General features: G+C 50.4%; 1 protein-coding gene across 1 annotated transcript in view; it reads left to right on the top strand.

Annotated features, from left to right (window-relative positions):
• Positions 1-510: 510 nt before the first annotated feature.
• adamtsl5 (ADAMTS like 5) overlaps positions 511-22,697 on the top strand; it is a 34,753-nt gene continuing 12,566 nt past the window's right edge. Inside the window, exons 1-9 of the mRNA XM_078532348.1 lie at positions 511-625; positions 4,947-5,007; positions 6,023-6,134; positions 10,990-11,117; positions 15,299-15,422; positions 16,440-16,523; positions 17,472-17,635; positions 18,785-18,977; positions 20,948-21,040. Of these exons, the coding sequence (XP_078388474.1) occupies positions 519-625; positions 4,947-5,007; positions 6,023-6,134; positions 10,990-11,117; positions 15,299-15,422; positions 16,440-16,523; positions 17,472-17,635; positions 18,785-18,977; positions 20,948-21,040 (1,066 nt within the window). The 5' untranslated portion in view covers positions 511-518. The remainder of the gene's footprint in view (positions 626-4,946; positions 5,008-6,022; positions 6,135-10,989; positions 11,118-15,298; positions 15,423-16,439; positions 16,524-17,471; positions 17,636-18,784; positions 18,978-20,947; positions 21,041-22,697) is intronic.

Here is a 22,697-nt window from a genome sequence, read left to right as displayed (position 1 = left end):
CCTGCACCAAGGCTCCTTCTCACTGATTTGTTTTGGCTCCGAATTTCTCCAGTTCCACGAACTGAAGCTCGGTGATTTACCGGAGTTGGTCTCAAACCCCGGACTCACCCAGCGCGTTTCCTTAGTCTGAGTCTCAGCCGAGGTTATTTGGCTACAGGAGGCATCGCAGCCAGTGCAGATCCTCAGACCGACGCACATTTTCCAGCCAGAGTCACTGGGCAGCGAACAAGGGCTGGAATAGTTTATTCAACATGTAGAATATTATCACAGGGCAGTAATACACAGGAGAAGGCCATTCAGCCCTTCGTCTCTGTGCCAGCCCTTTGAAAGATAAATCCAATTCCTGGCCCTCTGTCCCCATGATCACCTTCCTCCTCACCTGTCCCTCCCATCCCAGCTCTGAGGAAGGGGCTCCTCAAACCCCCTGTCTACTTGTAGCATGTTTTGCTGTCATTTTATTCTGTGTTGTGTGGTTTCTCTCTCTCTCTCCATGTTCCCTCCAGCAGGTGGCTGGGAAAATGGAGCTGGATTCAGGCAACAACTGGAGCCCATGGCACAGCTGGTCCCCGTGTTCCAGGACATGTGGAGGTGGTGCAGCCACCAGGGTCAGGAGATGTTTGATCAGGTACCGACCCCACCCCGCTTCATAACCCCCCAACCCCACCCCCCTTCATAACCCCCCAACCCCACCCCCCTTCATAACCCCCCAACCCCACCCCCTTCATAACCCCCCAACCCCACCCCCCTTCATAACCCCCCAACCCCACCCCCCTTCATAACCCCTCAACCCCACCCCCCCTCATAACCCCCACCCCCCTCATAACCCCCCAACCCACCCCCCTCATAACCCCCCAACCCCACCCCCCCTCATAACCCCCCAACCCCACCCCCCCTCATAACCCCCCAACCCCACCCCCCCTCATAACCCCCCAACCCCACCCCCCCTCATAACCTCCCAACCCCACCCCCCGCATAACCCCCCAACCCCACCCCCTCATAACCCCCCAACCCCACCCCCCTCATAACCCCACAACCCCACCCCCTCATAACCCCCCAACCCCACCCCCCCCTCATAACCCCCAACCCCACCCCCTCATAACCCCCCAACCCCACCCCCTCATAACCCCCCAACCCCACCCCCTCATAACCCCCCAACCCCACCCCCTCATAACCCCCCAACCCCACCCCCTCATAACCCCCCAACCCCACCCCCTCAACCCCCCAACCCCACCCCCTCATAACCCCCCAACCCCACCCCCTCATAACCCCCCAACCCCACCCCCTCATAACCCCCCAACCCCACCCCCTCATAACCCCCCACCCCACCCCCTCATAACCCCCCACCCCACCCCCTCATAACCCCCCAACCCCACCCCCTCATAACCCCCCAACCCCACCCCCTCATAACCCCCCAACCCCACCCCCTCATAACCCCCCAACCCCACCCCCTCATAACCCCCCAACCCCACCCCCTCATAACCCCCCAACCCCACCCCCTCATAACCCCCCAACCCCACCCCCTCATAACCCCCCAACCCACCCCCTCATAACCCCCCAACCCCACCCCCTCATAACCCCCCAACCCCACCCCCTCATAACCCCCAACCCCACCCCCTCATAACCCCCCAACCCCACCCCTCATAACCCCCCAACCCCACCCCCTCATAACCCCCCAACCCCACCCCTCATAACCCCCCAACCCCACCCCCTCATAACCCCCCAACCCCACCCCCTCATAACCCCCCAACCCCACCCCCTCATAACCCCCCAACCCCACCCCCTCATAACCCCCCAACCCCACCCCCTCATAACCCCCCAACCCCACCCCCTCATAACCCCCCAACCCCACCCTATAACCCCCCAACCCCACCCCCCTCATAACCCCCCAACCCCACCCCCACCCCCACCCCCTCATAACCCCCCAACCCCACTCCCCTCATAACCCCCCAACCCCACCCCCACACCCCTCATAACCCTCAACCCCACCCCCTCATAACCCCCAACCCCACCCCCTCATAACCCCCAACCCCACCCCCCTCATAACCCCCAACCCCACCCCCCTCATAACCCCCAACCCCACCCCCCTCATAACCCCCAACCCCACCCCCCTCATAACCCCCAACCCCACCCCCCTCATAACCCCCAACCCCACCCCCCTCATAACCCCCAACCCCACCCCCCTCATAACCCCCAACCCCACCCCCCTCATAACCCCCAACCCCACCCCCCTCATAACCCCCAACCCCACCCCCCTCATAACCCCCAACCCCACCCCCCTCATAACCCCCAACCCCACCCCCCTCATAACCCCCAACCCCACCCCCCTCATAACCCCCAACCCCACCCCCCTCATAACCCCCAACCCCACCCCCCTCATAACCCCGCCTACATCTCACTTATAACTCTTAACCCCATCCCATGCAACCACAGACCCCACCCCACTCATAACCCCTGACCCCACCCCATTTATAACCCTCGACCCCACCCCACTGATAATCCTGATCCCACCCCACTCATAACCACAGACCCACCCCACTCGTAACCCCCGACCACACCCCACTAGTAACCCCTGACCCCACCCCACTCGTAACCCCTGACCCCACCCCACTCGTAACACCCGACCACATCCCACTAGTAACCCCTGACCCCACCCCACTCGTAACCCCCGACCACACCCCACTAGTAACCCATGACCCCACCCCACTCATAACCCCCAACCCCACGCCACTCATAACCCTTGACGACTCCCTCCTTGCTGGGATTCTGCCCTTTGCAATCTCAGCCTTGGTGGAGTGTTTGTGTGTAACACCCCAGGGGGTTGTGGGTGCCATTGTAACTGGGGGTGATGATGATGTTAACCAGGTAATGTTGAGTTTACTGCCCATCCTGATTTTCCCTGCTACAGACTCCAATAGTCAGGGAAAGTGGGGGTGTGTATAACAGGCAGCTAGCTAATAGTGGAATAGGATCAAAGGGCTGAATGGCCTTTTCTTGTTCCAGTTCCAACCAGAGTTTAAAGAACCCCAAGGCGCTGGTGCCATTGCTGACATCACCACCTTCTCTGGTTGGAATGTGCTAGTGGAAGCTTCACTTCTGCCGGGGTTTGTCACTGGGAGTCTGTCCAGCAAACCCCCTTCTCCTCCCCAGCCCCCACCATCTGTACAGCCTTTATCAACTGCGGCCCTCAGTAACTCACAATCATAGAGAGTTTACAATATTTACACTCTCGCCTCGGAGTCCTACGGTTGTGAGTTCAAGTCCCACTCTGGGTCACGAATATAAAATCCAGGCCACCCCCCACCAGTGCAGTACAGAGGGAGTGCTGCACTGCCAGAGGTGCTGTCTTTCGGATGAGATGTTAAACTGAGGTCCTTTCTGTCCTCTCAGGTGACTGTAAAATATCCCATGGTGCTATTTTGAATAAGAGCAGGGGAAGTGCCCTGGCCAATATTTATCCCTCGATCAACAACTTTAAAGCAGGTTATTTGGTCATTATCACATTGCTGTTTATGGGAGCTTGCTGTGCGCAAATTGGCTGCTGTGCTTGCTGCATTACAGCTAAACCCTGCTTTGAAGTAAAGAGAGCTGTCACATTATTACAGGAAATTCATCACCGGAGAGAAACAGGGGATTAAACTCGGTGTCTATTGGGATCATTTCTGCACCTTTCACACGTTTACTGACCCACTCCACACCAACTGGTGCTGGTAAAAATGACCATGAAACTGTTGGTCATCTCATTTTATCCCAGGGTCAAAGTTTTTATAAAACTTAAAACTTGTTGTCAATTATTCAGACAGCTGACAGTAAGTTTGAATTCTAAAAACCCATAAATGTACAAAGCAAGTCGACAAATTGTTTTATTTGCATAGAACTTCATAGAATCAACAGCACAGAATTAGGCAATCAGCCCATCTACTCCGTTGGTGTTTAAACTCCATACAAGTCTCCTCCCATTCTATCTCCCTCATCTCAGCCTTTCAGCACATCTTTCTACTTACTCCCTTTTCTCTCATCTTCTCATCTAGTTTCCTTTTGGAAGCATCTAAGATTTTTGCCTCAACAGCTTCCTGTAAGAGTCAGTTCCACCTTCTCCGAAATATCTCCTTATTTCCCTGTTGGGTTTATTGGTAACTGCCTGGTGTTTATGGCCGCTGGTTTTGGATTCTCCCATAAGTAGAAACACTCTCTCTGCATCTATCCTTTCCAACTGGTTGATCATTTTAAAGCCCATCAGGTCACCTCTTAGTCTCTAAAGAAAAAAAATCCCGAACCTGATTGATCTTTCCCTATTGCTGTAATCTCTCAGTTCTGGTAGTCTCCTTGTAAATCTTCCTTGCACTTTCTCTAGTGTTTCTACATTCCTTTTATAATATGGAGAACAGAATGGCACTCAGTACTGTGGGTGTGCCCTTACCAGGGCCCTATCCAAGTTTAATATCTTTTGAATTCTGTACCTCTATAAATAAATCCCAGCGCTGTGTTCGCATTTTTAATCACTTCGGTGACCTGCGATGCTGCTTTGAAAGATTTGTTCACCTGTCTCCCTTGGTCCCTTCCTCCCACCCTTCCCCGTCTTGTCTGTCCATCGCCTTCCCCACTCACTGAGGGCAGGGCAAATATGCACAGTAGGAAATTTCGGTGAACGTTGGGGGAGATCTCGCCCTGATTCCCGAAACAAACTCCCAAGAGACCGTGGGCACCCAGACTGTTTCACGGCATCGTCATTGACCTCGTCTGTGTCCCATCTCTGATTGGCTCGGTGAGAATTAATGCCCCCGTAGCCTCTCAAAGGGACTCGAGGCAGAAACACCGGAGAATTGGAGAGCAGGGAGGCACAGGGATGGGGCTGGGGGCTGGGGGGTGGTGGTGGTTGGGCTGGGGGGTAGTGGTTATGGTTGAGGCACTAGGTGCATCACTGAAGATTGTCTGTTCTTCATTCCTAGACATCCCCTCACAAAGCCCTGTTCAGGGGAGCAGAGGCAGTACAAGGTGTGTGCTGTTGAGGTAAGATTGTCCAACAACATTCTGGAAAGTTCTACCAGCGACATTCTTCATTCCAAGTCACAGATACCTTTTCTAATGATACAAGGGGTCTTCCCAATAGAAGGGTGCGGCAGTGTAGTGGTTACATTACTCGCTAGTAAACCAAAGGCTTGGACAAGTATTCCTGAGCTATGAGTTCAAATCCCACCATGCCAGTTTGAGGATTTGGATTCAGTTTAACATAAAACCTGGAAATAAATTGCAGGCATCAGCCGTCGGAAATCCTGTTGGTTGACAAATTGACCACTCTGGCCCTACATGTGACCCTAGTTCCACACCAACCCAACTTCCCTCTAAAGTGGCTGCTCATTGGTATGGGAATTACACCCCCTTCCCAATTAAGTCTGGGCAATAAATGCCAGCAGCACCCGAATGGGGTATAATAACCTAACTGAGGTGTACAAAATTATGAGGGGGGGGGTTAGACAGGAAAGACCTGTTTCCCCTAGCTGAGGGGTCCATTACCAGGGGGTAAAGATTTAAGGTGGTTGGTAGAAGGATTAGAGGGGACATGAGGAAAATCTTTTTCACCCAGAGGACGGTGAGTGTCTGGAATTCGCTGCTTAAATCTGAGGTTGAGGCTGAAATGCTCGACTCATTTAAAAGATCTGCATCTGAAGTTCTGTAACCTGCAAGGCTACAGACCAGGGGCTGGAAAGTGGGGGTAAAATGAGCGGCTCCTTTCCTTTTCATCTGTTTCTGGCTGGCACAGATGTGATGGGCCGAATGGCCTCTTTCTGCGCCGTCCTGGTTCTCTGGAGTGGGGATAATGGCCTGATGGGCTATACTCTAGGCTGTGGGCTTGTGTTTGGCCTACAAACTCCCCCAGATGGTAGCTTGTCTCTGGCCTGCTTCAGACGCTGGGCTAAGACAATGCGGAGTAACCCCGTTGAGGTTTCTCAGTGACACCGGGCTTCCTGCTGAGTTAATATGGGGAGCTGTGGGATTCTCAAGCTTCGTCTCTGTCTTTCCTCAGGACTGTCCGCCGGGAGCAGTGGATTTCCGACAGCTCCAGTGTGCGGCCTACAACGACCGCCCGATCCTGCAGATGCGCGCCGCTCGCTTTGAGTGGGTCCCTTTTAACGGAGGTGAGAGGTTCCCCATGTTTGCAGCTCCCCCCCCCACCCCACCTCCTGTCCCAAAGATCCACACTCGGGTGCAGTTGTCGATGCATCAGCACCGCACCTTCTCCTCCCCCCCCACATCCCAACCTCCACCCCACCCCCCACAACATCTACCAGTCTGGATAGTGAGCGTCAGCAGGCTGTGCGACTGTGGAAGGCCTCCTGCTGGATAATGATCAGCCACATGAACTCAGTATCACAGCGGATGAGATTCAGAGGGATCTGGGTGTCCTAGTGCATGAATCTCAAAAGGTTAGTATGCAGGTACAGCAGGTAAATAGGAAGCTAATAGAATGTTATTATTTATTATGAGGGGAATTGATTACAAAAGTAGGGAGGTTATGTGCAGGGCATTGGTGAGACCATTTCTGGAGTATTGTGTACAGTACTGGTCTCCTTATTTAAGGAAAGATGCAGTTCGGAGAAGGTTTACTAGACCAGTACCTGGAATGGGCTGGTTATCTTACGAGGAAAGGTTGGACAGGTTAGGCTTGTACCCGCTGGAGTTTAGAAGAGTAAGAGGTGATTTGATTGAGACCTTTAAGATCCTGAGGGGTCTTGATAGGGCGGATGTGGAGAGGATGTTCCCTCTTGTGGGAGAATCTAGAATTAGGGGGTCACTGTTTGAAAATAAGGGGTCGCTCATTTAGGACAGAGATGAGGGGAATTTTTTTCCTCTCAGAGGGTTGTGAGCCTTTGGAACTCTCTTCCTCAGATGGGGTCTTTGAATATTTTTAAGGCGGAGCTAGATAGATTCTTGATTAACAAGGGGGTGAAAGCTTATCGGGGGTAGGCAGGAGATTACAATCGGATCAGCCATGATCTTACTGATTGGCGGAACAGCTTTGATGGGCTGAGTGGCCTACTCCTGTTCCCTGTACGTTTGTCCATTTATTCACATAAAACAATCCAATGACTGCTGAACATATTGAATAAATGATTCTATATTTTATTTGAACACCTGGCAGCTGGATCTTGTGTAGAAATTAAACCTAAAGAAAGATAGGCTTGCATTTATATAGCACCTTTCACAACCTCAGGACGTCCAAAAGCGCTTTACAGCCAATGAGGTATTTTTTTGAAGTGTCGTCGCTGTTGTAATGCAGGAAACGTAGCAGCCAATTTGTGCACAGCAAGATCCCGCAAACAGCAATGTGATAAGGGCCGGATGATCATTTGTGTGATGTTGATTATGGGATAAATAATGGCTGCAGGACAATGGGATATCTCCCCTGCTCATCTTCGAAATATTGCCATGGGATCTTTCGCATCCACTTGAGATGACAGACAAGACCGTGGTTTAACATCTCATCTGGAAGACAGCGCCTCTGACTGTGCAGCACTTCCTCAGTACTACACTGGGAGCCTTGGCCTAGACTTTGTGCTGAAGTTTCTGCAGTATGGCTATGATTGATATGTCAGTGGCCACTTTTGGAAGTAGAACAGGGCGTTCTCCTCAGTAACCCCACCAATATTCCTCCTCCAACTGACAACACTAAGAGCGGATTAATGTCTACCCCTCTCCAGTTGAAGTTTGTGGGGTCTTGCTATGCATTAAATTGGTTCCAATGTTTTCCCAGATAACATCGACTGCAATTCAAAAGCATGTAATTAAACTAATGTGAAGCATTTTGGAATGTGATAAGCGCCAACATCTCCCTTACTGGTTCTGGAATTGACAAGTATTTTATCTTTCCCTAGTAATGCTGAACAGAGTCTATAATACACGAGAACTCGTGTGTGAGAGATCCAGGTTAACGCCAGGGATCTCAACTTGTAACCACCGATCCCACACCCAGGGCTTGCCCACAGCATTCGGAGATCTGTGGGTTGTGAGGTGGAACCTCCAGAGGGGAAGCGAGTGGGCAGAAATGGAGTGAAGGACATCTATCAACCTCCACAGGGGCCTGGGAACGCTGAGTCCTTGATTCCTGCCAAGGCGAAGCAGGAAGAGAATCTCACGGCCCTAATGCCAAAGTCAAGTATTATCATCATTGGGACTAGGAGTCAGGCTGGCAGCAGAATGAGATTAATTTCAGTGTATAAAACTCTGCTCGATAGCTCATTCTCGCTCTCGCATGTCTGTGTGTGTGAGTGTGTGTGTCTGTGTGCGCTGTCTCACTCACTGCCTGTTTCTCTGTAATTCTCTCTATTCTTGCTACATCACTTTTTGTCTGTGCCTCTTTCTGACTCTGCCTCTTTCTCTGTCTCTGATCACTGTGACCATCTCCCACATTCTATTTCTAGTCTTTCCCTCTATTTCTCTCTCTCTCTCTCTCTCTCTGACTCACTAGTTCATTTTCTCCTGTTCTCTGCCTCTCTGAATTCTTCTGGCTGACCAAGTCTCTCCCTTGGCCTGTTTGTTTGCTCTGCCTGTATCTGTCTCCCTCTGCCTGTACCAGTCTCCCTCTGCCTGTACCAGTCTCCCTCTGCCTGTACCAGTCTCCCTCTGCCTGTACCAGTCTCCCTCTGCCTGTACCAGTCTCCCTCTACCTGTACCAGTCTCCCTCTGCCTGTGTCTGTCTCCCTCTGCCTGTACCAGTCTCCCTCTGCCTGTACCAGTCTCCCTCTGCCTATATCAGTCTCCCTCTGTCTGTATCTGTCTCCCTCTGGCTGTACCAGTCTCCCTCTGTCTGGTATCTGTGTCCCTCTGCCTGTACCAGTCTCCCTCTGCCTGTATCTGTCTCCCACTGCCTATACCAGTCTCCCTCTGGCTGTACCAGTCTCCCTCTGCCTGTACCAGTCTCCCTCTGCCTGTACCAGTCTCCCTCTGCCTGTACCAGTCTCCCTCTGCCTGTACCAGTCTCCCTCTGCCTGTACCAGTCTCCCTCTGTCTGTATCTGTCTCCCTCTGGCTGTACCAGTCTCCCTCTGTCTGGTATCTGTGTCCCTCTGCCTGTACCAGTCTCCCTCTGCCTGTATCTGTCTCCCACTGCCTATACCAGTCTCCCTCTGGCTGTACCAGTCTCCCTCTGCCTGTACCAGTCTCCCTCTGCCTGTACCAGTCTCCCTCTGCCTGTATCAGTCTCCCTCTGCCTGTATCAGTCTCCCTCTGTCTGTATCTGTCTCCCTCTGCCGCTATCAGTTTCCCTCTGCCTGTATCTGTCTCCCTCTGCCTGCTTCGGTCTCTTCCCCTGCCAGTTAAATCTCGCTACTGCAGTTACCTTGAGAATTATTGACTGTTTTGCTGCATTGAAGTTGCCAGTTTGGTTTGACCTTTGACTGGCTTCAGTCAGTTCCATGAAGATTCTCCCCGTGAGTGAAACGTTCTTAATGAAATATGAACCTAATATATTCTCTGTTTAAATGATGTGCATCATCATCCAGCATTTTTTGTTTTTGTTGAAGTTGTATGACCTCTTTGACCTTTGACAGTGATTCTGTAAATAGAAAAATGTTCACTTTGATCAAAATTACACTCGAAGGAAGGATATTGAGCTCCTCCCACACTTGGCATTGTTGGCTGTTTTAAGCAATTGTTTTTATTAATAATCAGCTCGGGGACTCCTTCAGATTAAGCTGTCCATTCTGGTCTAAGCATAGTTGTGATCTAACTCCTTTATCTCTACCTCACAAGATTCCCCCCCCCAACTCCCGCCCCCACTCAAGCCACAGGGAAATACTCCTGATTTTCTCAACCACATCCCTGTCTCCCTGTAGGGATTCACCAGTAACGCTCTCTCACCTCTGTGGGTGTCAGAAGGTCGTAGGTTCCGGTCTCCGCTCCAGAGACTTGAGCACATAATCCAGGCTGAAACTCCAGTGCCGCACTGAGGGAGTGCTGCACTGTCACTTTTGAATGAGGCGTCAAACTGATGCCTCATTCCCTCCCCCCACCCCGACCCACCCCCTCGCCAGGTGGAAGGAAAAGATCTGGTGGCCACTACTTTGAAGAAGAACAGGGGGAGCTATACCCAGTGTCCAGTTGAATATTAATCCCTCAACCAACGTCAGTAAAATGAGAACACAAGGGGCAGAATTTTACTCTGATCGGGCAGGTTCGTGCCTGACCCAATTGGACGCAAAATCGGGTGAGACAACGTTGGGCGAGGGTCCTGACATCATCCTGCACTCGTGCGATATTTTGCTTGGCGGGCAGGCACAAAAGTCGAGAGCGCGCCCGCCGACAATTAAGGGGCCAGTTGAGCCCATTAAAGGCACGATTGTCTCCGATTTTCCGTGGCCCATCCCACCTCACGGTCAGCAAATCGGCCAAGGCAGCCTTTGCATTTGTCGTGAAACCTCATCCAAGGAGCGGGTGAGGTTTCCGTTGTCAAGTGAAAGAAAGATAAAAATTGAGCGCAGTCGGTGGTCGGTTTCTCCGGCCGATTCTGGACTCGTCGACCGCGCTCGCCCACCAACCTTAAAAAATTCCGCCCATCGCCTTTAGCTCTGTTTATGGGAGCTTGCTGTGTGTAAATTGGCTGTCACGTTCGCTACATTACAACAGTGACTTGCTAAAGAAGAACCAACTTTGTTGGTGGTGAAACACTTTTTGGGACATGCTGAGGTCATGAAAGGGGAAGTGGGGATTAACTGGGTCGCTCTACAGAGAGCTGGCAAGGACTCGATGGGCCAAGTGGCCTCCTTCTGTGCCCTAAAGATTCGATGACTCTACAAAACGTGTTGTAAAAAGTGAGTCCTGTTTTATCTCCCCCTTTTTTAAAACGTTAAGAAAAGCGATTGTGAAAACGACCTCAGCGGAACGGTTTGTCGAACAGGTTTTGTCTTGGAATCTTGTTGTGATGGCTGAATCAAAACAGAAGGAGGCCCTTCGGCCAATTGTCTGACTGATGGTCCACTTTGGTTTGTGTTTCTAGCCTCTAGCCCTTGTGAGCTCAGCTGTTTAGCCAAAGGGCAGAACTTTTACTACAATTTTGGCCGCGTGTTGGACGGGACAAAGTGTGAGGCTGGTTCCAATGGCGTGTGCATCAACGGGCAGTGTCTGGTAAGTTAACTCGGGGATTAGAGGCTCGGGAGGAGTTGTTTAAGGGGAGGCGATGCCTCAATGGAGGCTGAGGCACAGTTTTCATTCGTGTTGCTCGTCGACTGGTTCCACGATCAGGCGACAGCGACATAGCTTTAGCCACTTGTGTTAATGTTGGTAGAAAGCCCCTTGCATCAGAGTGCCAGCTGTGGCTCGGTGAGCAGCTCTGCTGTCTCAGAGTAAGAAAGTTGTGGGTCCAAGTCCCACTCCAAAGATTTGAGCGCAACATCCAGGCTGATATCCCAGTGCAGTACCGAGGGAGTGCTGCACTGCCGGAGGTGCTGTCCCATTGGATGAGACGTTACGGGCACAGGAGTGGCCATTTGACCCATCGCAATACTAAACCCAGGCCCTTTTCCCGGACGGATGTGAAAGATCCCATGGCACCATTTCGAAGGAGGGCAGGGGGGGAGTCCGGGCCAATATTTACCCCTTGATCAACATCACAAAAGCAGACTATCTGGCCGTTGTCATATTGCTGCTTGTGGGATCTTGCTGTGCGCAAATTGGCTGCTGCAATTCCTACATGACAACAGGTACTACACTTCAAAAAGTACTTGATTGGCTTTGAGACGCCCTGAAGCCACGACTGAGCAAGCTCTTTCTTCTTTTTAATTATATTCTGGGACCGGTTCCACGTCCTTAATCTCTGTTCTATTTTTACCAAATAACTGAACCATTCCAGAACAATATTACCACAGGGAAAAAAAACCAGTTTGTACAAAAGGTCAGAGCTGGGGGTGTCGGGGCAGCCTCCATGAGAAAGCTGCTGCTTTAAAAGGGAAAGTTGGGGGTCGCTCAGTGATCCAGGCAGATCCCACATCAGAAGGCAGGGCTTATCGGGGCCGAGAGGGGGCCAGTCACAATTCACTGGGCTACTGACGGTCCTCGGCCCCTCATCTTTGAGGGAGATTGTGGCTGTGTCTACCTCACAAGGGGGGTCAGACGTCCACTGGCAGCTGTACGAAAGTGTTTTTTAAAAGATGTTTTCATGGACCATAAGACCATAAGACACAGGAGCAGAAATTAGGCCATTCGGCCCATCGAGTCTGCTCCGCCATTCAATCATGGCTGATAAGTTTCTCAACCCCCATTCTCCCGCCTTCTCCCCGTAACCTTTGATCCCCTTACCAGTCAAGAACCTATCTATCTCGGTCTTAAATACACTCAATGACCTGGCCTCCACAGCCTTCTGTGGCAATGAATTCCATAGATTCACCACTCTCTGGCTGAAGAAGTTTCTCCTCGTCTCTGTTCTAAAAGGTCTTCCCTTTACTCTGAGGCTGTGCCCTCGGGTCCTAGTCTCTCCTACTAATGGAAACATCTTCCCCACGTCCACTCTATCCAGGCCTTTCAGTATTCTGTAAGTTTCAATCAGATCCCCCCCTCATCTTTCTAAACTCCATCGAGTATAGACACAGAGTCCTCAAACGTTCCTCATATGTTAAGCCTTTCATTCCTGGGATCATTCTCGTGAACCTCCTCTGGACCCTATCCAGGGCCAGCACATCCTTCCTGAGATACGGGGCCCAAAATTGCTCACAATATTCTAAATGTGGTCTGACCAGAGCCTTATAGAGCATCAAGGCCAGCACTTGTTGCCCGTCCCTAATTGCCTTTGGGAGTGGCCTTGCTGGGTAACTTCAGAGGGACAGTTAAGAGTCACATGTAGGCTAGACCATGTGAGGATGGCAGATTCCTTTTGAAGCAGATAGATTTTTATAATAGTTGATAGTCATGGTTACCACCTACTTCACATTTCAGATCTTATCAATTGAGTTTAAGTTCCACCAGCTGCTGTGGTGGGATTCGAACCCGTTTCCCCAGGGCATTAGCCTGGACTGCGAGATTACTAGCCCAGTGACATGACCCACTAAACCTTCGTGTCCCTCTGTGGGCACTTAAAAGGGGAACAGCAGCGTCAACTGAGAGTGTCGCTGGCCCCTTCAGCTCCCATTCTTCTCCCATTAGCGGCTGTGTCTTCACCTGCCTGGGCCCTAAACTCTGCAATTCCCTCCCTAAACTTCTCCACCTCTCACTGCTCCTTTAAGACACCCCTTAAAACCCCACCTCCTTGACCGATCTTCGAGTTACCTGTCCTAATGTCTCCTTATGTGTTCTCAGTGTCACTTTGTGATTGGTAACGCGCCTGTGAGCTGCTTTGGGATGTTTAAGCCCCTATATAAATGCAGCTCTGTGAGTGGAGCACTGCATCAAACAGGGAAGGCCCCAAGGTCCCAGTGACAGCCTCTTCCCCAGCATGTGACCCTCCGATTGTCACCGTGTCCCTCACCCTCCTCTCCTCCATCACCGAGAGGAGACGGGGCCCTGAGGAGAGCTGCAGCCAACACTGGACAGAGGGAAGAGAGAAGGGGAGAGGAGCTTTTCATCCCCTCGTGCTGGCTTGGGTTGAAAGTCAATTCTGAGGTGAAGGGAGACTGTTGTGATTTACTATATCTCCCCAAGTTCCCACAACTGTTAAGCCTATCATATGAACAGGAGGAGGCCATTCAGCCCCTTGAGTCTGTTCCACTGTTGAATGGGATCATGGTTAATCTGTCCCTCAGCTCCATTTACACACCTCTCCTCCATATCCCTTGATACCCCCTCCCAATAAAAACCGATCAATCTCACTCTTGAAAGCTCCAAGTGCCCCCCCCACCCCCACCCCCAGCATCCGCTGCCTTGTGAGGGGAGAAAGTTCCAGATTTCCATTCCTGACATCACTCTGCACAGACTGGCTCTAATTTAAAGGTTCTGCCTCCTTGTTTTGATTCTCCACCACCAGAATAATCTACCCGATCAAACCCTTTTGGATTTGTAAACACCTTGATTAGATCATTCTCTAATCTTTTAAACAAGACAATACATGTCTATTCTATGCAACGTGTTTCCTAATTTAACTCTCTGATCCCATTTATCAGTCCAAACTGCATCCTCTCCGAGGCTAATAGCTCTTCCTGAGGTGTGGTGCCCAGAATGGAGCCCAGTTACTGCAGGTGGGCTGTAATCCGGGCTGTAATCTGGGCTGTAAACTGGGCTGTAATTAGGGCTGTAATCCGGGCTGTAATCCGGGCTGTAATCCGGGCTGTAATCCGGGCTGTAATCTGGGCTGTAATCTGGGCTGTAATCAGGGCTGTAATCTGGGCTGTAATCAGGGCTGTAATCCGGGCTGTAATCCGGGCTGTAACCAGGGCTGTAATCCGGGCTGTAATCCGGGCTGTAATCCGGGCTGTAATCCGGGCTGTAATCCGGGCTGTAATCCGGGCTGTAATCAGGGCTGTAATCAGGGCTGTAATCAGGGCTGTAATCAGGGCTGTAATCCGGGCTGTAATCCGGGCTGTAATCCGGGCTGTAATCCGGGCTGTAATCCGGGCTGTAATCCGGGCTGTAATCAGGGCTGTAATCCGGGCTGTAATCAGGGCTGTAATCCGGACTGTAATCAGGGCTGTAATCCGGACTGTAATCAGGGCTATCATCCAGGGCTATCATCTGGGCTGTAATCAGGGCTGTAATTCAGGCTGTAATACGGGTTGTAATCAGGGCTGTAATCAGAGCTGTAATCCGGGCTGTAATCCGGGTTGTAATCAGGGCTGTAATCCGGCCTGTAATCCGGGCTGTCATTCGGGCTGTAATCAGGGCTGTAATCAGAGCTGTAATCGGGCTGCAATCTGGGCCATAATCAGGGCTGTAATCAGGGCTCTTAACAGCTGGAAGGTAAATTCTACCACTTTAGTATTCCAGCTCCTTTGAAGTGAAATCCTTTTTAATTGGTGTTTGTATCTGTACACTGGCATTTAATGATGTGTGTACAGGTCCAGTCTACATCCTGAAGCAGGACTTTGAGGATAAAGGATGGTTTCACACGGTCACCACTGTTCCCCTCCATGCCCGTCTCTCCTTGTTGGGGAATGCTCCCAGCTCTCTCTGCAGCAGAGACCTCAATTTGAACCCATTCCAGCCCCAGGATCCTGGCTGCGGCGCTCAGTGCGCGTGTGGCCTGAAGGCCAAGCCACTCAGCAAGTGTGTCAGCACCGACTCCTCCTGAACTCTTCACTCTCCCTGTGTCTGTTTGGTAATGTCTGGAACTCGAGTGTGTTTCTGGTGCTTTGTGTCATTGTCTATGATCTTCTCTCCCCCAGGCGGTTGGCTGTGGTCAGATCCTGGGCTCTCAGGAGGAGGAGGATGTGTGTGGTGTGTGTGGCGGCCAGAACAACACATGTCAGCGGTATCGGAGCGTTTTCGTCACTCCTCACCTCACTCCTGGTGATTGTCTGATACTCCCCCAAAAAATGATTCATACACAGTCCAGGAACAGCTCCTTAATGTGTGTGTGTGTGTGCTTGTGTGTACACGTCAGTGTGTGTGCGTGTCAGTGTGTGTGTGTGTGTGTGTGTGTGCGCTTGTGTCAGTGTGTGCACGCGTCAGTGTGTGTGCGTGTCAGTGTGTGTTGGTGTCTGTGTGTGTGTGTTTGAGCATGTGTGTGTGTCTGTGTGTGTGTTTGAGTGTGTGTGCGTGTCTGTGTGTGTGTTTGAGCGTGTGTGTGCGTGTGTGTCAGTGTGAGCGTGTGTGTGTGTTTGAGCATGTGTGTGTGCGTGTGTGTCAGTGTGAGCGTGTGTGTGTGTTTGAGCATGTGTGTGTGCGTGTGTGTCAGTGTGAGCGTGTGTGTGTGTTTGAGCATGTGTGTGTGTTTGAACGTGTGTGTGTGCGTGCTTGTGTCAGTGTGTGCACGCGTCAGTGTGTGTGCGTATCAGTGTGTGTGTGTGTGTTTGAGCATGTGTGTGTGTCTGTGTGTGTTTGAGCGTGTGTGTGTGCGTGCTTGTGTCAGTGTGTGCACGCGTCAGTGTGTGTGCGTGTCAGTGTGTGTGTGTGTTTGAGCATGTGTGTGTGTCTGTGTGTGTGTTTGAGTGTGTGTGCGTGTCTGTGTGTGTGTTTGAGCGTGTGCGTGTGTGTGAGCGTGTGTGTGTGTTTGAGCATGTGTGTGTGTCTGTGTGTGTGTCAGTGTGAGCGTGTGTGTGTGTTTGTGCATGTGTGTGTGTGTGCGTGTGTGTCAGTGTGAGCGTGTGTGTGTGTTTGAGCGTGTGTGTGTCAGTGTCTGTGTGTGTGTGTGTCTCTCCTTATGTGTGTGTCTGTGTCTCCCTGTGTGTATCTGTGTCTGTCTCGCCCCCTTGTGTGTATCTGTGTCTCTCCCTATGTGACCATCTCTATGTCTGTGTGTGTGAATGTCTCAGTGTATAAGGGTCGATGCACCATTCCCTGAATTTCTGACACTCAATCCTTTAGGCTCGTTGGAATATAATGAGGTTACCATGATCCCGGCTGGTGCCACTTACATCAAAGTGACTGATAATAGCAGCAATTATCTGGGTGAGCAATTATTTATTTCTAAAATTTAATGTTTAGAAACTTCAACTGACTCCTGATCCCACAATCCAGTTTGGAATTGGGGTCAACAGTGAGGTCAACTCTGTCTCTAATGAGCTGTTCTGGAAAGGCTTTCAGTCCTGGGTGCAGTGTGGCTGTGTGAAGTCACACAGGAGGAGTCTGTGGGTCAGTGAGTAAATGGTAGTGAGGTTAAAAAAGTTAAGTGATGAGGAAAGCTTGCAAAGACTAATATGAAAGATGAAGGGGTGATCGGATCGAGGTGTTCAAGATGACGTTAGGATTTTCTGACAGAGAGAAACTATGTCTTCTGGCTGGGAGAGTCTAGGCCAAGGGGGTGGAACCATCAGATTCAAACTGGACCATTTGGGGGGATGTCAGGAAGAATTCCCTCACACAATAGTGAGCGGAAATCTGGAACTCTCTTCCCCAAAAGCCTGTTGAGTCTGGATGGAGGGGATGGGTGTGTGGCTCTGGCAGCCTTGGTGAGTTGCTGCAGTGCATCCTGTGGGTGATGAACACTGTCCTCCATCTGCACTGAGGCAGCCACAAATCCACCGGATTTCGGAAGGAAAGAGGCAGCTTTTCCCCACGAGGGGTGAATGAGTGGGTGACCCCAAAGATCGAACGAGCCACTGACGCTTTAGACTGTACAACAGGCGGGTGTGTCAGAGATTCGTGTCTCAGCGCAATAGTGAGTCGCACTATTCACCAGCCATTCCTGGAGGGTATAAGCCTGGATGAGCGCTAGCCAGGTGGGATAAACTTAGTGTCCATGGAACCAGGGTCCCAGCAACACTCTGTGCCTTCAACAGAGGAGGAGGCTGGAAGAAGGGTCAGCCATTAGCCTGATGGTCAGTGTTGCCTCTTTCTGTGTTTCATTAGTTGAGCACAGTTTGCACTGGTGAATCTTTACCTGTTGAATCCCCACAGCTTTACAGAACAGAGACTATAACTACATCATCAATGGGAACTGGGCCATCAATTGGCCAGGGACATACACCGCGGCCGGAACCAAAGTCCACTACAGACGCTCAGCAGATCACGAAGAGAGTTTGGAGGCAATTGGACCCACTCAGGAGGACCTGCACCTGATGGTAAAATCAATCATTGTGAACAGCGATTACAAACAAGTGCTTTGTTTATGGCGAATTCCTCACTCACACTGTGTTGAAATGGAGACTGTTTGCTCTGTCTCCAACTCATTCACTCCCAAGACTTCACACCTGTGGACTTTGTCACTCTCCCCCACCTCCCACTATCTCATGAATCTTAAAAAGCTCAGCCTGGTGCCTTCTAACCGTCTGAATTCTCCCCAACGTCCTTCCTCTGTCTCCTGTGCTGACATTTAGACATTTGGTTATCAGCTATCTCTGTGTTAAGAATCAAAATATCCTGCCAGAGATGTGTTCAATCGAGTGAAGCATCCAACCTTAAAACGATTGGAGGGGTAACCGAGGAAGGGAGCCAAGGTTCCAGTCATTCCTTTGGAATATTTCTACTGATGTGGTTTAGATAAAAAACTATCTGTCTGTTCTGTTCTGAACACAGGGAGTGGGGAGAACTCGCACCGGCTTCTCTCCGAGTTACCTCCCCAGTGGGGAAAGGGTATCCCACCAGCCCTCACCCGCAGACCGTCCGTGTACACTTCACAAGCCAGGGTTAGTGAATGAGGCCGTTCGGCCCATCACGCTTGTGCTGGCTCTTTGAAAGATCTGTCCGATCAATCCCGCTCCCCCCCGCCTCCCCCCACTCTTTTCACATCGTTCTGCGAATACTTTTCCTGTCTAATATATTTATCCAACTCCCATTTGAAAGTTAATATTGAATCTGCTTCAGTCAGCACATTCCAGATCACAACAACTCACTGTGTAACGGGAAAACTTCTTGGGTCCCCTTCGGTCCTTTTGCCAGTCACCTTAAGCCTGTGACCACCCCCCTGCCAGTTGCACCGTTAGCAGACACTCCAGTGCAGTACTGTTGGAGGGGCGACACCTCCTTTCCAATGAGACGTTAAACCGCAGCCCTGTCTACCCTCTCCGGTCAATATTTATCCCTCAATCCACATCCCAAAAAAACGGATTATCTGATTATGATCACACACACACACACACTGCTGTTTGTGGGATCTTGCTGTGCATAAATTGGTTGCTGCATTTCCTATATTGGTAAGCACACTCCCAAAAATATTTCACTACCTGTAAAGCGCTTTGGTGCAATTTAAATGGGAGCCTTTCTTTTCACAGGTTCTGTCTATGGAGCAAAACTCTGGGATTGATTATGAATACTGGCTTCCTAATGATCGATACTGGCTCTACCACGGAGAGCGGAGTGCTCTTCAAGGGACCCATCACACGGTGATTGAGGCGACTCACTCATTCACACTCACACCCAGGATTGAGGCCGATACCATCCCAGTGACAACTACAACCGTCTCAGGTTAGTTTCTGCACCATCGGGGTTGCCAAGTGTGACTCTCCATGTGACTCGGAGTCCATATGAGCTCCGTAGCAGAGTCATACGGACTCGAAACGTTAACTCTGTTTCTTTTATCTCCACAGATGCTGTTAGACCTAAAACCAAAAAACTGCAGATGCTGGAAATCCAAAACAAAAACAGAAATACCTGGAAAAACTCAGCAGGTCTGGCAGCATCGGTGGAGGAGAGCAAAGTTGACGTTTCGAGTCCTCGTGACCCTTCAGAACTAAGTAGAAATAGGAAAGGGGTGAAATATAAGCTGGTTTAAGGCGGGGGGGGTGGTGGAAAGAAGTGGGGGGGTGTTGTTGGGACAAGCAAGCAATGCTCTCCAATCTTAATTAGCACATTCTTTTAGATAATATCACCACCTTCAACACCTCTTTGTTCTTTTGTCTGTGACATCTTTTGGTTATCTCCTCCTATCATTGCTTGCTTGTCCCAACAACCACCCCCCCTTCTCCCCCACCCCCCCCAAACCAGCTTATATTTCACCCCTTTCCTATTTTTACTTAGTTCATTTGAAGGGTCATGAGGACTCGAAATGTTAACTTTGCTCTTCTCCGCCGATGCTGCCAGACCTGCTGAGTTTTCCCAGCATTTTCTGTTTTTGATCAGGGTTGCCAACACTGGTTAGTGATATTCCTGGAGGTTTCCTGACATCAACAACTGCCCTGCCCCCACAATCTCACCATTGGCCAATCAACATGTCCATCCTCACTCACACCATTGGTCGTTCAACATGTCCATCCTCACACAGCCCCACCCACACCCACACCATTGGCCATTCAACATGTCCATCCTCACACAGCCCCACCCATACTCATACCATTGGCCATTCAACATGTCCATCCTCACACAACCCCACCCACACTCACACCATTGGCCATTCAACATGTCCATCCTCACACAGCCCCACCCACACTCACACCATTGGTCAGTCAACATGTCCATCCTCACACAGCCCCACCCACACAAACAGCATTGGTCCATCCTCAAGGTGCGCTGCCTTCTCATGGCCAATCAGAAAAGCTGAAATAAAAACAGAAAATGCTGGAATAACTCAGCAGGTCTGACAGCACGTGAGGGGATAGAAGCAGACTCTGAAGAAGAGTCATACGGACTCGAAACGTTAACTCTGTTCCTCTCTCCACAGGTGTTATCAGACCTGCTGAGTTTTTCCAACATTTTCTGTTTTTATTTCAGATTTCCAGCATCAGTGGTATTTTTCTTCAATCAGAAAAGCCCCTTGTTATCCATGGGGAGTAATATCCCGTAGGAATCCATGTTGGGATCGTGCTGTTCACTCTTTAGATCAGAGATTGGAGGGATGGTGTTGATATTTGCAGATGGTACCAAACTAGGACAGTTGAGCTCATAATGTAGAGAACAGCATCAAAATGCCAGTAGATCAGTCAGCTTGGGGAGTGAATGGATAAATGACAAACGAGACTCAGCATAGTGAAGTGTGAGGTCACTCATTTTGGTTCGGAGCGTTAAGGAGGCCAATTATTCCACGGGAGGTGGGAAACTGTACGGGGAGGAGGAGCGGAATAATCTGGAAATACAGACAGTAGCAAAGCAAGTTGATCAGGCCATGTAGATGCAAACAATGGACTGGGGTTTATTTCTGAAGGGGTAGAATGCAAAGTTAGGGAGGTAGAGAGAAAGCAGCGGGTTCTTCCTTATGTCAGTGTCAGTATTTATCCCTTAATCAACAGAACTAAAATTGTCTGTCATTATCACATTGCTCTTTGTGGGATCTTGCTGTGTGCAAATTGGCTGCTGTGTTTCCTATATTACAAGTAACTACGTTTTAAACATACTTCATGGATTGTAAAGCGTTTGGGACATTCTGAGACCATGAAAGGCTCTATAGAAATGCACGTATTTCCTTTCATCTTTCTTACTTGCTGTTACTTTTTGGTACCTAGTCCGAAGACCCCTTGCTCACCCTCACTATAACACAGCTTCACGGAGACAGGACTGGTCCCAGAGAAACCGTCTGCCAGCGCCGTCTAGACCAGGTTGGTGCCTCTTAGATAAAAGCAAAATACTGCAGGTGCTGGAAACCTGAAACAAAAACAGAAAATGCTGGAAAAACTCAGCAGGTCTGATAACACCTGTGGAGAGAGAGACAGAGTTAACGTTTCGAGTCCATGTGACTCTTCTTCAGAGCTGAAGACATGTGGAAATTTATAATATAAGCGGTGGGGTTGGGGCGGGTAAAGCTGGACAGAAGGTCAGCAATAGGTGGGGACAAAGGAGGGATTGATAAAGATGTTATGAACTAAAAGACAAAGGGCGTGTTAATGGTAGTAGTAAGGGTTAAAAAAGGTGCTGATAGCGGCGTAAAGGTAAGATAGCAGAATGTGTTAATAGCAGGACAAGGGTCAGCGCTCTGTGAAAGAACAACATGGAACAAGTAACAGATGGACCTTTTGGGGGTGGGGTGGGGGGAGGGGGCAGTGGTTGGGGGAAAAAGAAAGGATAGAAAATGGGATAGAAGGGGGGTAAAAAAAGGGGATAAAACCACGGATAAATGAATAAAAATAAGTGGACAAAAAATAAAAATGAATGTAGAGAAAGGGGATTAAAAGAAGGGGGTGAGGATGGAGGAGAGAGTTCATGGTCTGAAGTTGTTGAACTCAATGTTAAGTCCGGAAGGCTGTAAAGTGCCTAGTCGGAAGATGAGGTGCTGTTCCTCCAGTTTGCGTTGAGCTTCACTGGAACATTGCAGCAAGCCAAGGACGGACATGTGGGCATGAGAGCAGGGTGGTGTGTTGAAATGGCAAGCGACAGGGAGGTCTGGATCATGCTTGCGGACAGACCGAAGGTGTTCAGCAAAGCGGTCACCCAGTCTGCGTTTGGTCTCTCCAATGTAGAGGAAACCGCATTGGGAGCAGCGAATGTAGTAGACTAAATTGAGGGAAGTGCAAGTGAAATGCTGCTTCACTTGAAAGGAGTGTTTGGGCCCTTGGACGGTGAGGAGAGGGGAAGTAAAGGGGCAGGTGTTGCACCTTCTGCAGTTGCATAAGAAGGTGTCATGGGAGGGAGAGGAGGTGTTGGGGGTGATGGAGGAGTGGACCAGGGTGTCCCGGAGGGAACGATCCCTGCGGAATGCCGCCGGGGGATGAAGGGATGATGTGTTTGGTGGTGGCATCATGCTGGAGTTGGCAGAAATGGCGGTGGATGATCCTTTGAATGCGAAGGCTGGTGGGGTGATAAGTGAGGACAAGGGGGACCCTATCATGGTTTGGGAGGGAGAGGAAGATGTGAGGGCAGAGGCGTGTGAGATGGGTTGGACACGGTTGAGGGCCCTGTCACTGCAGTGGGGAGGAAACCTCGGTTAAGGAAGAAGGAGGACATGTCAGAAGCACCATTTTGGAAAGTGGCATCATTGGAACAGATGTGACGGAGGCGAAGGAACTGAGAGAATGGGATGGAGTCCTTACAGGAAGTGGGGTGTGAGGAGCTGTAGTCGAGGTAGCTGTGTGAGTCAGTGGGCTTGTAATGGATATTGGTGGACAGTCTATCACCAGAAATGGAGACAGAGAGGTCAAGGAAGGGAAGGGAAGTGTCAGAGATGGACCATGTGAAGGGATAGAGAGGCGGAAATTGGAAGCAAGTTTGATAAATTTTTCCAGGTCCAGACGAGAGCATGAAGCAGCACCGAAACAGTCA

The sequence above is a fragment of the Cetorhinus maximus genome, chromosome 30 (assembly GCF_964194155.1).
Source record: "Cetorhinus maximus chromosome 30, sCetMax3.hap1.1, whole genome shotgun sequence".
Lineage (NCBI taxonomy): Eukaryota > Metazoa > Chordata > Chondrichthyes > Lamniformes > Cetorhinidae > Cetorhinus > Cetorhinus maximus.
Note: the sequence above shows the minus strand (reverse complement) of the source record. Positions and strands in the feature narration are given on the sequence as shown.